The sequence below is a fragment of the Onychostruthus taczanowskii genome, unplaced genomic scaffold, assembly GCF_017590055.1.
Source record: "Onychostruthus taczanowskii isolate IOZ18803 unplaced genomic scaffold, ASM1759005v1 scaffold34, whole genome shotgun sequence".
In the NCBI taxonomy this organism is placed as follows: Eukaryota; Metazoa; Chordata; class Aves; order Passeriformes; family Passeridae; genus Onychostruthus; species Onychostruthus taczanowskii.
In genome coordinates this window covers 5,959,719-5,975,709 of record NW_024500794.1, presented here as the reverse complement: position 1 = coordinate 5,975,709, position 15,991 = coordinate 5,959,719, and the positions used below count along the sequence as shown (strand labels likewise).

The following is a 15,991-nucleotide window of genomic DNA, read 5'->3' as shown; positions in this document are numbered from 1 at the left end:
GGAATTATCATACACACTCCCCTTCCCAGCAAAGCTGGATAAGGGCTGTCAGATCTTTGCTCTAAACCTAAAATTCTTACCTTGGAGCTACTTGACTGCTGATCATTTTGTATCCCCACGAGACTAAATCCTTGGGATTCTGTTGCCTGGTTGTGCTGACCTCTGCAATTCATTCTCTTAGATGGCCCCTGTGGAGCAGAATCTGCCTGGCCTGGATGGAGATTGTTGAAAGAAAAGCCATCCCCTATCTGTAAGAGAATCACAAGTTTTCCTTACATTCCCGTATCTCTGAGGCTTCAGTGGATAACATGTCCTTATTTCAATCCTTCGGCAACAATCTAGGGATATGTCCAATTAAACAGTTATATTAGTTCAAATAAAAGAGGCCAGGACCAAGGATACATTTCTGGTTTCTTAAAGCCTAAGTTAACTATTGCTTAATGATGTTTGGCCTTCAGACCTAGGCCTGATTCAAATCTCTGGGAGCTGAGCTTTCAAGGCAGAGCTGCCTATACATCTCCTGGGTGGGTGTATTAAGTGCAGACTGAGCCAGCCGTGACCCTGGAATGTACCTACACTTGTGGCTGAAGGTTCCCAGTGGACACTTCGGAGTGTCACTTCTGAGTGTCTTCTGGGGCTCATTTAGGGAAGGCCTAGACAGCATCTGCACATTTAAAAGCTGTTGGAAATCCCTGCACAGTCTGAGGTCTGCCCAGCCCTGGCTGGAACCTCGCAGCTTGTTTTAACTGTGATCCTCCTTGCATGGTTGGCAGGGCTGCTGCAGGCTCCTCATGCAGCTGGTGTCACTCTGTGCTGACAATGGCTTCATTCTTTGGGCCCTGCTATATTTCTAGTGTTTGTTTTGTTTCCTTTCTTTTTAATGATGGGTATAAAACTCACTGTTGTTTAATTTGAGTTCCTTATGAGCTGAATGAAAGGCATGAGGTAAAATAGATTAAAAGTATACATGTCGTGAAGACTTGAAATTATTTTCTTCCACACTGTGCCTATTTTGACTATTCAGATGGTTAACCACCCATGGTTTTCACTAGAATCTCTAAATATACCAGTAATGCATAAACAACATAAAATAATAGTAGTGTTACATACTTATATCTATAAATACATATAGTATACATGCAGCACAAATCTGTTTTGTAAATATCAATTTAGGATTCTGCTTTTTTTTTATTCAGAGCTTTCTATCAAGGCAATCTTTTGGTTAAATGTAAAAGCATATGAAATTTCCAATAAAAGTCAAACTCTAGAAAAATAATAGAGGAGGCACTGGGACAAAAAGGATGAGCAAATAATAAAGTTTATATGTAGAGTATGGATCAGATTTCAAAAGCAAATGGAATAAACTTAAGCAAAACAGTGTGTATTCCAAATTGGAATCAGCTATAATATTATGAGAAATCCGTGTACCTCCTATTGTAAATATTTATACTTTTGAATTTCCTTATTAAACTGCCAGATATTATTCCCCAAAGAACATTATTTACTTGTTTTAGATTTTAGCTTATCTGCCCTTCAATTCTCTTGTGAGATCAAATTCTCACATTACTGACGCATAGGGTCTTTTTAATTGCAGATCAAAGGGGAATACAATTCATACATGCATTACAACATTGTCTTTTAGCACCTAGCAGAAAATAGTGACTAGAATTTGACTTCATAAGGCATTAAAATTTGAATATGGTGCCAGAAAAAGTGCCGTAAATCTCCCTGGAGCTGAAATTCACTTGTTATCCTCATATGAGTAACTTCTGCCCAGTCTTCTCTATGCTGAATCACTGCCAGTACTGCAACACAATTTCAAAGGGAGAATTTCATGCACTCAAAGATCAGGGCATTATTAGGGCAGGAATTATTCTATTTAAATTTACATATGAATTCTGCTCTGTCTCAGTGTACGTGCGATTTTTAGGTTTCTGACAATACACAGTCTGTTGATCAGTCTTGTTCAAGATTACGGGAAAGACCCTGAATTCTAGCCTACCATTCTAATTCCAAATTATTGTCATGCTTTAAATTTTATATGCTGTCTACTTTCCCCAGTCCTCAATAGGGATACACAGAGGCTTACATGCCTTTGACTTATCTGCCTTGATGCCTGCCCGATAGAAGTCATCATAACAATGTAGTTTGTTATTTTTGCTTTGAGCTTTTAAATGGAAAATGCCCTATTGACTTCAATGCCAAAAGATGCAGCATTTTTTTTCTACAGGAGGCTGCAAGGGAAATGGAAACTCTCAGTGAAGGGTTTATCTCTTCACTAGCTCACAGAGTGAGTAATTTAAGGTGAGCTTCCTCTATGCATTTGCCTATCTCACACCCTTTTGGAAAATTTTCTCTTTGGTCCAGGAAGGTGTGACTGGGCATTAAAGTATGAAACATGCTGCCAGAATTGCACATGCTTTCCAACATCACTGATAACATCCTGTTCTGTCATGTTGGTGTGTCTGTTTAACTTGTAAGTTCCTTAGGTCAAGGACTGTCTACAGCTCCTTGTTTATATAGTTATTACTAAACCTTTGTCCATCTTGATTAGTCCCTAGACATTGCAATAATAAACAAAGCAGTAAGGAATCATCAGTCACATCAGATTTGAACCAGAAGCATAAAGGCAAGGCCTCATCATCCCTTGTGCCATTCATTCATTCATTCATTCATTTATTCAGCACAAGACATTTCCACCTCCTCCTTCCCAGCAATCCCCACCTCTTATTTTTCTTTATGTGGCTAAAAAAAAGGTAAGAGAATAATCTCAGAAGTTCTTGGAAAAATTTTGCCATCTGAGCCCCTCTGAGTCCAGACAACAACACAAAAACAGAAAAGCAAGGGGAAAAAAAGAAAAGAATGTTTAGTTTGGTAAAAAAGTTTTGATCAAAAGAGTTGCAATTTGCAAGGATTAGATCTGGTCCACTGTCCTACCGAGGTAAGAACTGGACAGTGGCTCCTTATCACTTCACAGCCCTCTGTAGGCTGCCAAATAAAGTATGTTTTGGATGAAATTCTGAAAAAAGAGCTGGCATCAAAAAAAGTTTTGGTGTCCACTTCCAGCCCTAATAATTTTCTTTTAATCTTTAGCCAGAACATGGGAAATACAGTCCTCCTTCATTAAAAGTATTTAAGTGATCGTCTGTTGGACTGTGTGTGACTTGAAATTTGCCCCCTTTATGGGATGAATAAACTTCATGGAATCTGGTTATAAGCTGAAAAATCACTATGGAAATTTTTATGAACTTTCTCTCCTCTTTACCCCCCCGAAAAGTAACGTTTTCACTTCTAGAACTACTTTTCCTTCTTCTGATGGTGTGTGAAGGGTAAATCAAGGACAGCATATATCTACCTGGAATAGTACCTAAAATTCTTCAAGGTTGTGCTGTATTTTAGATCCCTAAATCTCTCACTGTCATGTGGCCATCTAAGTGATTTTCTGTGTCCTGTTGTATGCTTACAGATAGAAAAAGGAAAAAATAATTGTTTACTTTCAGCTAGAGCCTGAAATAGTAAGTGAAAACAGATGATGAACAACCAAAGTCTCAATACTGTACATTGCTTTTGCAGGGTTTTTTCCTAGTTCTTTTGAAATCCACACTCCCACCCCCACATACACGTGGCAGTGTTTGTAGGTTTTGAGCCTTGAGAGTGTTAGCAGCTGAGTTTTGTGTAACCTTTCCACTCCAGGGCAGGAGCTCCTCAGCTTGCGCAGCTAAACCACTGCTGGGCACTGGTCAGCCTGGAGTGAAGAAACCACGGGAAAACAAACAGCAAACAAAAGCCAGTGTCCTGTGGAAAGCATTGCCTGACAAACAGACAAAAGACAGTGATTCATTTGCTGCTAAGTGACATCTTAAATCAAATACTAAAAGACATTAAAACTCTCTCTCTTAAAGGCTCAATATTACTCTCTCTAAGGGTAATACACACTTCTGTGACATGGTGCAAATGTTAGGGACTGAAGGACAGCTTGCCCATCTAAACTTGACTTGCCAGTTTCAGTTTGATGATACAATTTTCACTTTCTATTCTGTGACTCTTAAATAAATTTGTAGTTTTGTAGTTTTCTCCGTTTTCTGTGTTTAGGTTCAGAGGTGGCTGTGCTTTGATAATAAAAGTAATACCTTATTTTTACACAATATGTGCCAAAAGTAGGAGACAACGTACTTCACTAAATAGATCTGTACCATTACCCTTTTACCTGAGGGAAAAACAAGGCTTTTAGAGGTGAAGAAATTGGCTTTTGATTATTAAAGTTCATATTACATATAAAGTATTTATATGTAAATATTTTATATTACATATAAATACTTTATATGTAATATAAATTATTACATATAAAGCTTTTATTAAAGGAAGATTAGAGTATGCTAATTATTATTTTTAGTTTTTGTTTACTATTGTGGTCGATCTGTCCCGATTTTAGAGTAGGCAAAATGTGGTACTTGGTGATTGCATGCAAATCACTGAATCCTTCTTTCCCTTTATACTCTTATATATTGAAAATAGTGATGATATTTTGGTTTTAATTTTAAAATACTGATGATCATTGAAAGCCGATTAATAAAGTTACATTTAGAAGCAATGAAGTGCTGGAAGTCCTTTGGCTCAGAAGTTTTTAATGTCAGGCAAGGCAATATTATTCATCTGCTACAATATTCTGGACTGCTCTTGAAGTACTGATACTAAACTCAGAGAGCCATGACTGTCTACTTACATGAGCCTTATTGGATTAACAACGTAAAGGAAATTATGTTTTTTAAGAAATCACTTTTTTTGTCACCTCTCGTGCTGCTCTGCTGTGGCAGTTCCTACATTTACAGCAACACCTTGGTTTGGATATTTTCTCAATCAGATTTCACCTTGATAGCAGACTTGTAATGTGCTGAGTTGCTTTCTTCAAATAGAGGTTCTGGAGCTGGAAAAAGGCAGCTGCACTGCAGCCAGCCAGTAGTAAACACTTCTAAAAAGCATGGTACTACAGTCATTCATCTATAAACCACCTCCATATAACCTCCCCTAAGTTTCTCTGTGCTGGTCCCACCTTTCAACAGGACCAGCTAACCCAGATGTCCCTGTTCTTTGCTGGGACCTCACACTGGGACCCACCCACTTCCCTTTCCTGAAACAGCGTGCCAAGAAGCATGATGGATCACACAAGTCCATACCCAGACATCTGTTTGCTTTCTATTTGGAAAAACAGCTTCTCACATTATATAGCCCAGTGTGCATGTCATCAGACACCCACACTGTGTCTGGAATGTGGTGATACAGGAGCCTCTTGTTGGCAGCATCCAACATTTTTATCAGCATTTCAGTACTGAGTGGTCTGAGTGCTGAGGGGGGTGGGTTGAACTGAGGATATGAAGTGGTCACTCACTAGAAATGTGAAGGGAATTAAGGTGTGTGACTGTGATGGGATGCAAACTTTTAATAGTATTTGGTCCCTGGTTCTCTCTGTGAAAGATCCATAAGGGTGCAGGGGAAGAGTCAAAATAGAATAAAGAGGAGGAGAATGAGCCTTTGCACTGCAAAGCTGGAGTGCTGAAAAAGGAAGGGAACTCCTTCCTTTTGATATCTGCAGTCCTTTGAGGTCTCATTAATCACTCCCTCATTTGACTTTTACAATGCCAGCCCTAGAGATCCCACAGATTTTTCCCTATTCTTTTCTCTGTACCCTCAGAACCTACTTAGCACTGAGCATTTGAGTGTTGTGTTTATCATGGAGAAATCTCCAATGATTTCTGAATTAGTTTCTTGGTGTACAGTATGTTATTTCTGTTGTTTCTCATTTGAAATGCCTTATTTCTCAATGTTGTTATGCACAAGAAAATGACTTTTTTTTTTCTTTTTTGTGAGAACATTCTGCCACAAATCAAGCTCTATGTAGGAAACTGTAGGAAATGTAGGAAAATTAGTTACTATCCTAAACCTAATAAGAAAGTATGAAGAGAACTAATGCTTCTCTGTGGCAGTTTTTCACAGGGTGAGGTAAAACTGTCATCTAGTGGTCATAATCTGTTCCTGAATTACTGTTTTTGTTTGGATATAGCCAGAATATTTCTTATACCCAGGATGAAATATACTGAAGTATACCCGAAAATATTGAGCTAGGAAAAAAAAAATAGTGTCAGAAAGGCTTTGAGGTAAAGTGAAAAACCTTAGAATCTTTCATAACCAAATTTATAACTTGGTGCAGCAAAGCTGTGAAGTCTCTTTTTCCTCTTTCTCCCACAATTTACCACAGTGACATATCACTTTCTGCTTTACTGAACAGCTGTGGAAGACCAAAGATCAAGATAACTGAAGCTAGAACAGGCCATCAAAATAACCTCTCAGTAGTTATCCTGCTACAGTCATTTTACAGGTCAGTCTCAATTACTCTGCAACAAGCATGTTGATGCTAACAGAACAAAGCTGACTGTGTGCATCTCCTCCCTTTGAGCTCCTTTGTGTACCAATGTTTCGCAGCTGCTGATTGCTAAAGGTAATGCTGACACCTGCATAATAACTACTGGAGTTCAGTGAATAAATGTGAAGAATAGCAGGACTTGTGCACAGTGTAATAAGAATATGCTCTTACAAAAGAGGAAAATTGGCAGAGCAAAATGCAGTGTTACGAGTTTGATGACTCAGGCTGGAATATTACTCAATAGCATTAGAGTTGCATGTAGTAGCTGTGATGCTGTGGACAGAAGCAGGTGTTCTGTTTTTAAAAAAAAATTCTTGAATTTTTTTTTAATGGAGAAATTAATCTGTAGTGATGAATGAGGAAGTTTTTGTGCAAACAGTATCTCCTGGAGTGAATTGGCTAGTATAAATCATAATACTTAGCAAACAAGCTACCTGTCCAGTTTGGTTTCCAGATTCTGTTAATAATTTGTATTTCCAAAAGGTGGTGAATCCTTAGTTTTGGATTAGGATCCCTTTATTCAAGGTGCTTTGCAAACTCAGAATTTCGTTATGTCATCTGCCTTTTAATGGTTAAAGTTTTAAACACATATTGAAGGGCAATGCTGACAGAGGCAGATGATGGGAACCACAAGGAAATTACAGGACAGTCTTTATGTAGTTAGAAATAATTTCAGTATGCCCACATGCTTAAGAATGTAATTGCTATTAAGCAGATGTCATTGAAGAGGTTTAGCAAAGATATTGAATAAAAATGATGAGGTACTTTTCTGGATGTTTACGCAGTTTCCTGACTAAGGACAGTGCTATCTGAGGTAAATGACAAAAAGCATGAGGTGGATTATTTTCAAAGTTAACACATGGTCGAAAATAGCTGTCATCCTTAGTCCATCAGAGAGAAAAGCTTTCTCAATGGTGAATGCAAGGGAGAAAAAGTTAGGATGTGGAAGCCTTTCTTATGTATTCATTATGAAATATATTTAGTAGTGAATATTCTTTGCTTAGTATTTTCTGTGAATAGGTTTTCATCTGACTGCATAACTTCTGTGCAAATGTATTTTTTTTATCTTTCTTTCTAGTTATGACTAAATGCACTGTAGTTTTATTTCCCTACCAATAAAATTTGAATCAGTTTTTATTCTGCCAGAGATTTTAGATTTTTTAAAAAAATTTCATTTTAATAAATTGGGGGTTTTGAAAAAAAATATCTAGAATTCCCTTTCCAATAGACTCATTCTCAAGATTTGTGTAAGTAGACTTATTCTTTAGATTTGTATGAAGAAACCCCTGCTACATCTAGAGGGAGAATGCTCATGTGAATCACCCAGCTCGAAAATGAAAACTTACATTTCTGAAGCCAAGATGATAAACACAGAAGATCCTCAAGTTGTTTTAATTCATAACTGAAAGCAAGCTGAACAGTACTTCAGCAGTCACACACTGAACCAAAGGGTTACAATGGACAGCAGGATTACAAACTAGGCTGTAAGTAGTAAACCATCAAACATGAGTAGGTGATACTGGAAGGAGAAGGTAGCTGTAAATCCTGCCAGTCGCTGGGATTGAGGGACTGGGTAATGTCTGAAACATCCCTTTTACTGGACTCTGTTATTAGGAAAGCTGTTTGAAGCAGGTAAATGAGGATATAATTACCTTTCTGCTGATATTTGCATTGTAACCAAATCTTTTGTGTTTTTGTTACAGCGATGAAGGGCTTGACCTTGCTCCCATGAAACTATTTCCGGTTGGGGACGCCCAGAAATTGATGCACGTACAGAAGCTGTGTTCAGCCTCGGGATTTGTGGTGCATCCATTTTTTAGTATTTCACTGCCATCCTAAAGAATAGGTGAGCAGCTACTCTGTGGATGCACAGCGGCAGAGAATCAGTTGCTGTGCTGTGCGTGTGAGCTGGGTGCTCGGGACTCTCTACAGTCATAAGAAAACTGTGAGTATTAACTGCTTGTTTAGAGCAGGAATGGCAGTTATCGCCTGCCAGGAGACTGAAAGATGTGTGTGAAGACAAAATACAGCAGTAAGAGTGCAAGATGCAAATGTACCACAATTAAATGTGGTGGCACGAGATAGAGCATTGGTAAACGTGGTGAAAGCCAAAATCCTTCTGCACGGGATGAGCTGAAAAGCTGCTGACTTTCTTCCTGTGACTTTGCAACATCCTGGGGAGCTCAGAGTGAAGGCTGGCCTGACTGCTCAGAGTCAGCCAACACAGCACTTTTGTGTGGAGGATGTCTGCACCACAACAGCAGCACGGTGCACAGAGGAGCAGCCAGCACCCTGAGGGAGAGAGAGGAGTGCACAAAGGGACTCTGCTTTTGAATTCCGTGCTGCTGGGGACCAAGAGCATTCCTCTGCATGTGTGTATACGTAAGACTCTTAATATTATTTATCACAGTCACAAACTAAAATTTTGGTTTTCTGCTCCTAGCAGTCTGAATGTGGAACAAAGTAAAGGACAAAGAAAATAATCAACCAGTTAGCAACTTAGCAATGTGCAGGTCTGGAACTTATGTGATTTAGTCCAGTGTGGTAGGCCTGTGAAGGATGATAAAACCCTACTGCAAGATAGCGGGTTAGCAGGTAATACACTTCTGTAAATATAATATATATTGCTTATAAACTGGCAACAACCTACCTTCAAAAGCTGATGAACCCCATTTATGAGCACTGAACAATGTAAAACACTTTCCAGTCCACAGAAAAGCATTCTTAAGAAGTGATGGCACTCTGTTTTTGAGTGGGAAAAAAATACCACTGGTCAGTATAACACCTATTTTAAGTGAGGATTTTCAGAGGATTATGCCTGTGTTGACTGGCTCTCTTCCTTGGTCAGTCACTGGAAACTGAAGCCCCTTTAAAAGTTGTTTGTAGCTGCTTGATATTGAGCTTTGATCCCTTCCACTCTAAAATGACATGCAAAAATGGAGAAAAGCAATACTTGCTTGCAAAAAGCACCTGGAAAAGAGTGGCTGTTTGATAGCTGCTAGAGTGAGAGTAAATAACCAGCTGTATCAGTTTACATGAGTAACATGTTTAGGAACTGCAATCAGTTTAGAAGTCTTGTTTTCCAAGCACTGTGTCATAGTCCTTGAGAGCTTAGCTCAAAAGAAAGCTTTAATGATGTCTGTCAAAAAATATTTCTAAATCTAAAGGAAAAATCCAGTTCTTCTGATGCTGCAATCAGACCAAGTACCCAGTCAGTCTTTTAAAATACTGAAATAAGTAGTCAATAGAGGTTTGTAAATGTTTCTTTATTCTTACTGTAAAGTCAGTTCATACTTTTGCTGGAAAGGCATCAATCAAAAAAAATTGAGAATTGCTACTATATACAGGACAATTTATTTTACTTATTTCCAAGGGATATTTTGTGAAGGTGAGAATAAGTCAACCTCAAAATGAGACACAATAAGATACATAAGTTAATTTGCATACAAAAAAGTGAACTTGCAAGTATATTGAAAAGAATATCAGTAAAACATCTAGACATGCAAATGAAACAAAACTTCAGTTTTGGTAGTAAAAATAAATATTACTACAATTAGCAAGCATTTTATCTTTTTTGTTCATTATTGCACATTTATAGAAGATATGTTTGTACTTGTTTTGTTTTGTGAAATATTTTATGTTTGTTTTTGGTTAAAGTAGCCTATGGGTTTTGAGTAACATAAGTATTTTTTATTTATTAATCTTAATGCTTATACTCTTAAGAAAGAGAGGAATGCCATATCTTCATGGAATCTTGTAGAAAAATAATCATACCAGTGATCTGAAGCACAGAATGAACATATTTAGTGGGAATCACAAAATCATAGAGTGATTTGGGTTGGAAGGGACCTTAAAGATCATCAGGGTGCACACCCCTGGCACTGGCAGGGTCATCTTTCGTTACACTAGGTTGCTCAGAGCTCCATCCAACCTATTCTTGAACACCTTAAGGGGTGGGGCATCCACAGGTTCTCTGGCAACCTACTCCAGTGTCTCACCACCCTCAAAGAAAAGAATTTCCTCCTAATATCTTATCTAAACCTCCTCTCTTTCAGTGTGAATCTATTCCCCACTGCCCTGTCTCTGCATGCTCTTGTAAAAGTACATTTCTGTCTTTCTTGCAGGTTCTCTTCAGGTACTGGTACCCAAAAGCCTTCTCTTTTCCAGGCTGAACAATCCCAACTCTCTCAGCCTCTCCTCATAGGAGAGGTGTTCCATCCCTCTAAATCATCTTGGTGGCCTCCTTTGTATCTGGTCCAGCAGGTCCATGTCCTTCTTGTGCAGGGGACCCCAGAGCAGAGTAGAGGAGCAGAATCCCTTCCTTCCCCTGCTGGCCATGCTGCTCTGGTTGCAGCCCAGGATACATTTGGTTTTCTGGGATGCACTTTGCTGGGTCATGGCCAGCCTCTCATTGACCCCAAGTCCTTCTCAGCAGGGCTGCTCTCAATCTGTTCATGCCCCAGTCAGCATTGATAGCAGGAGGTGTCCCAACCCAGGTGCAGCACCTTGCACTTTGTCTTGTTAAATCTCATGAGATTCCCATTAGCCCACATATCAACCTTGTCCAGATTCTTCTGGATGACACCCCATAATGGCATCTTGAAATACTGGATATGAACCTAACAAGTGAATTAGTCATGCTAGTGCAGTCTCCTTCTTAGTGGAAGACCTTCTAAATGAATCCCTTATTTCCATTTTCAGAACTAAGTGTTCCCCACCATTATTTTCTGCTTTTTGAAGTATTCAGTGATTTTCAGTAGGTCATCAGGTCATGTGTTACTAACATATGTGTTAGAAAAAAGTGGCTATTGGTGGAAGAGTGTATTGTTTCAGTTCAGACAGAATGTTCCTCTGGTCTCCCAAATGTGTACATCATAGTGTCAAGTGCATCAAAGTAACAACTACAAGTGACTGACAGAACTAGGATCCCAAGGCAACAACAGCAAAGGGAAGACTTGTCACAACTTCTTTTCCAGAAAAACCTATGGCGTGTGGTCAGTCACATCTTCCCAAGGAATAACACATGTTCTGAAGGAAGAAAGCAAAACAGGGATAAAAAAAGAACTATGGACTCATCAGCAAGCAGAGATGCTTGAGCAGACCCAGTGATCTATGCTGCCCCAAAGTCCGAATAAATCCTTTAAGTTTCTTTCTATAACCAGTCTTCTATAAAGAATCTCTTTCCTTTTTTGGTGTTGTTGAATCATTCATGTTCCTGGACACAGGTCTTGTGGAAGATTCTGCCCCACTGTCAGATCAGACACTGAGTTATAAATTACATTTTCCTTCTGCACATAAGTAGTATAAGGTTCCACTTCCATTGTGTCATCCTAGCAAAACAAAACCAAAAACTGTGAATACAAGAAGGAGTTTAGCTTGGCAAGATGCTGCAAATCTTTCATCTGGACTGAAGAAAATAATTGGGAAATAGTGCTCTCATATTTACTCCTCTTCAACTAAAAAAAAACCAAACAACCCTCTATTCTTTTTCTACCAAGGAACATGGACTGCTGTTTCTATCGAAGATTTGTAGGGTGAAGCTGAGGTATTGTTTCACTTGCCTCCTTTATCTTCCCTTCTACTCCCCTTTTGTTGGCCTGAAAAAAAAATTATTAGGGTCTGATTCTCTAGAAAGAGTAAATAATATGCTGGAGTCTTGACCTTGATTCATTCCTAATCAGTCTGCCTTTCAGTCTACAGACATACTAATGAAAGTCCGGTGACATGACAGCAAGAACTCTAGTACTTAAACCATTAATTTACATTAATGCAACTGTGTCTGTCAGCAGCAACTGGGAGGGAGGGCAACAGAACAGCAGGAATACTAGTAACTAGAATTGACTAAGTCTCTTTAGAAACTGAAGCATCTTTTTAAGTTGATGACAGAATTTGAGTCCAGTGTATACTGTAGGTGCACAGATAAAATATAATTGCAACACATCTTGTCTGCATAGAGATGCTGTTTGGATTTGGCAGCAGAGAACAGAGACAGAGCTCACAAGTGAATTGCTCAGTTACACAGGAAGCTTCTAACAACATAGGATATCCAAAAATATCTCCCAGTTTGCAGCTCAGCTCTCCTTCCATTGTCTTGAGTGTGATTGTTTCTTTGATTGTGGATTGACCATGCAAGATAAAGAATGGCCTTCAAAACTCATACATTACCATTCTGGACACCAAAAGGGATATTGATTTTCTCTTGGTGTCTGTTAATCTTGTTACTTAATCTTCTTGTTCACTAATAGTTTTCTTAATATCCCCCAACCCATGCTATTTTCTCCCTTCCTGACTATTATTTGGAGAGCAGTTGTGGTCAGAGTATCTGAAGGGAAATGTGGTGGGACTGACTCCTTGTTAAAATTAAAGGATGGCAGTAGCTGAGTGTTTGCTGTTGGAACACACCTCTAGTGTTTGCTCCAAGTCAAAGTTATGGTGAAGATACACTTCGTTTTGTCCTATAAAGAGCCAAGAGTAAATATATCAGACACAGCAGTACTTGCTGAAATCTGAGATGTTTTCCTTTCACTGATCATGTTTCCAGGGCTACCAGAATCACCTTCATTTGGTGATTGTCTAATTTGCATCATTCTCCTTACCTGTTGGGAATGTATAGGAGCAATTTCAGGAGGTTTGGTTTTGTGGCATGGTCTGTGAAAAAGAAAAGTATTTAAAACAAGTTTGCTGGATCACAGCTTAGTTTCTTTGATCAAAAGCTTATGAAACATTTCTTTTTCTTGTCTTCAAGAGTAAAACCTTCTCATGTCTCTCTCTCCTTGAATTTTGATTCTGAAATTATAGCACCCTGCCTTTCTTCAGAGGTCTTTTCTTTTGTTTGTGGGTGCTTATGCATAAAATGGAAGCAAATTAGAATCAAAACCCTCTGTAAGGATATACATTTTGCAGTTAGTGAAATGGTATGGAACTAATTCTTCACCTCTGAGGGAAGAGGCCTGAGAGTAAAACTGTTTGTATAACAGGCAAATGAGGAACCTAGCTGAGGTTTTCAGTACAGGTGCTAATTCAGCCTTCCACTTCACAAATTATTTCTGTAGGTATTCCTCAGAACTACTTTTTTTCTTCATAGGAAATCGTAAAGGGACTAGAGCCCAGCTTCACTCAAGGAATTTTTTAATAAATACAGATAGAATCTGCTGTCCCTTCTGTTCATATGGCAGGCTGGCATTGCTGGCATTTAGTGGAACTTATTAGGCAGTAGAAGCAATGCTCTTCCAAACCAAGAGAGATACTGGCAGACTATGACAGTATCTGAAGAAGATTTAGTCTCACAGATTCTTATGAAGTGTTCCTAAAGTGTTCCCCTTTAGGAGGCAATGCAATCAGGGGTCCTTGGCCAACTTCTTCCCATTTATATTTTACTCAGGGCATTCTTCTGGGCAGATGTGTGCAATGCACAGTGCACAGTGTCTGCAGTACAGAAATATTTGATGTAGTTAATTTGGTTAATCACAGCAGTACAGACTGACAGTCATATGATTTCATGACACAAAGAGTACTTTAAAATTTCTTCTAGCACTAGACAATTTTTTCTTAGCACCTTAGCATACGTACATACCTATCACTGTGGAGAGTGAAATAGTAAATGACAGCCAACAAGGTGATAATGATCAGAACACAAGTAATGATGCAGGCATACAGGAAAACGTTGGTGTTGGTTTTCTCTAAACATAAAGAGACAGTCTCAGTAATATCTTCTCAATTTCTGTATTATTTCAGTAGAAGGTTAGAGTTGCTTTAGCACATACATGCATTTTCAGCATGCTTGTAAAACAAATAGAATGTCCTTCAGCAGAGGGGAAACTTAGTAACGAAACTTTGCTGAGAAACACAAATGGAGTCTCTGTCAGAGGCAAAAGTAGATTCCACTAATGCCACAGTGGCCACTCATAATATATTTTCACTAAGTTACACCTGAGTTCCTCTCAATGACTCATCATTTCTCAGTAGTTGCAAACATTCTCAAAAGCAACAAGGAAACGAAAGACCAGAACCCAAGGGTCATACAGTATCCGACAGTCACAACTTGAATGAAGGAATGTATTTTTTCTGATAGCCACTTGATACTTAGCTCTCTGTCTCTCTTACCATATTAAAATTTGCATTTAAAAAATCCTAATATTCTCATTCCAAGTGATTATTTCAATACAAAGATAATGACTGCTTCTCTCTGTTTACAAAAGTATTTCCACTACCAAAAGAATACTACCACCCTTATATATATCCCTCTTAGGGAAGAAAGCATTAGGAAATAGTGTCCAGAACACAAAACAAATCAGTGATGTTTCTGGGCAAAGGCAGTCAGGGATGACACTCTTGTCTCTATAGGACTTCACTGAAGATTTCTGTATCTTTTAGAGACTTTCCTTCCTAGAAGGAACAAGAGCTGAGGAAGCTGAGCAGGGGTTTGAACACGGAGCATACAAAGGGAAGCTCACCTGAGGGACAGCAAAAAAAACCAGCTCCACTTTTGCACATTCCTTACCCAGCACGGTCAGGTGGTACCTTGTGCCGAAATTCCTTTCTGTTGTTGCCACTTCACAGCTGTAATTTCCCTCCTGGGCTATTCCCACTTGCCGTATCTCAAGGGCAGGAGGCAGACCTGCTCTGAACGTCCAGTTTATGTTGTCACTGCAGCTTGTTCTGTGTGTCACGTTCGTATCAACCCTGTATACCAAGGTGCACAGGCCTCCAGCCTTGGGGGTTATTTTCCACCTTAACATAGTTATATTTCCTTTGAGAGGGCAGGTGAGAACTGAGCTGTTACCTGCAGTCATCTCTAACACTACGGAGGTGTTCCCTGAGGAGAAAAAAGAAGAATGTGTGAGAAGGAGCCCAGGAGTTGTGGTCTGGACTTCACAATATCTGCAGTGCTACAAACAAGCATGAGGCCATGGCTGAGGTGCACACAACACTGCTGGAGCTTTGTGTAGGAGGGAAGGATTTTGCCTCACGTCTCAGGGTTTTCTTACATGTGCATTAGTGTTGCCTACATGTACAAAGGCCGCCTCTTTTATGAGGCACTTGTGAGACTGAGAGAAAATAAAAGTCTGAGGCGCAGGTTGTAATCCAGTGTGAAGAGCAGCTGAGGGAATGGGGCTTCTGTGTCCTCTGGCTTCTGCTGAAGTTAAAAGCAAGCAATCCCTAGATTTCACTATGTATGTGAGTGAAACTTTGCAATTAATGGCTTTATAAGAATAATACCCATAGCTGTAGTCCAAACAAACCTCTCTTTACCACTTCACTCATTTCCTCTTTTAGTAGGTGGTCATTAAACTTTGGGACAGTAAACTACTGATGTCTCAGCTCTCTGTGTCACTGGTGAGACACAAGTTGTTTTTTCATTTGGCTGAATAATGGTTTTAGTATGAAAGCTGTGTGTGAGGAGAAAATCAGAGTACTACTTTCAAAACCTCCATTAATCTGGACAGACAGCTCAAGTTAACCAATCTGATTTGTACTGACAAATAAGTTTTTCACAAGTCATTCCAAAAAATACTAACCCCCTCCCCAAAGTTTACAAGCAAATACACTAAAGCAGCAATTGAAAGTTCATCT

General features: G+C 39.1%; 1 protein-coding gene across 1 annotated transcript in view; it reads right to left on the bottom strand.

Moving 5' to 3' along the window:
• Positions 1 to 9,665: 9,665 nt before the first annotated feature.
• CD200R1 (CD200 receptor 1) overlaps positions 9,666 to 15,991 on the bottom strand; it is a 41,815-nt gene continuing 35,489 nt past the window's right edge. Inside the window, exons 2-4 of the mRNA XM_041410798.1 lie at positions 13,992 to 14,097; positions 13,015 to 13,066; positions 9,666 to 11,748 (exon numbers count right to left, since the gene is read on the bottom strand). Of these exons, the coding sequence (XP_041266732.1) occupies positions 11,626 to 11,748; positions 13,015 to 13,066; positions 13,992 to 14,097 (281 nt within the window). The 3' untranslated portion in view covers positions 9,666 to 11,625. The remainder of the gene's footprint in view (positions 11,749 to 13,014; positions 13,067 to 13,991; positions 14,098 to 15,991) is intronic.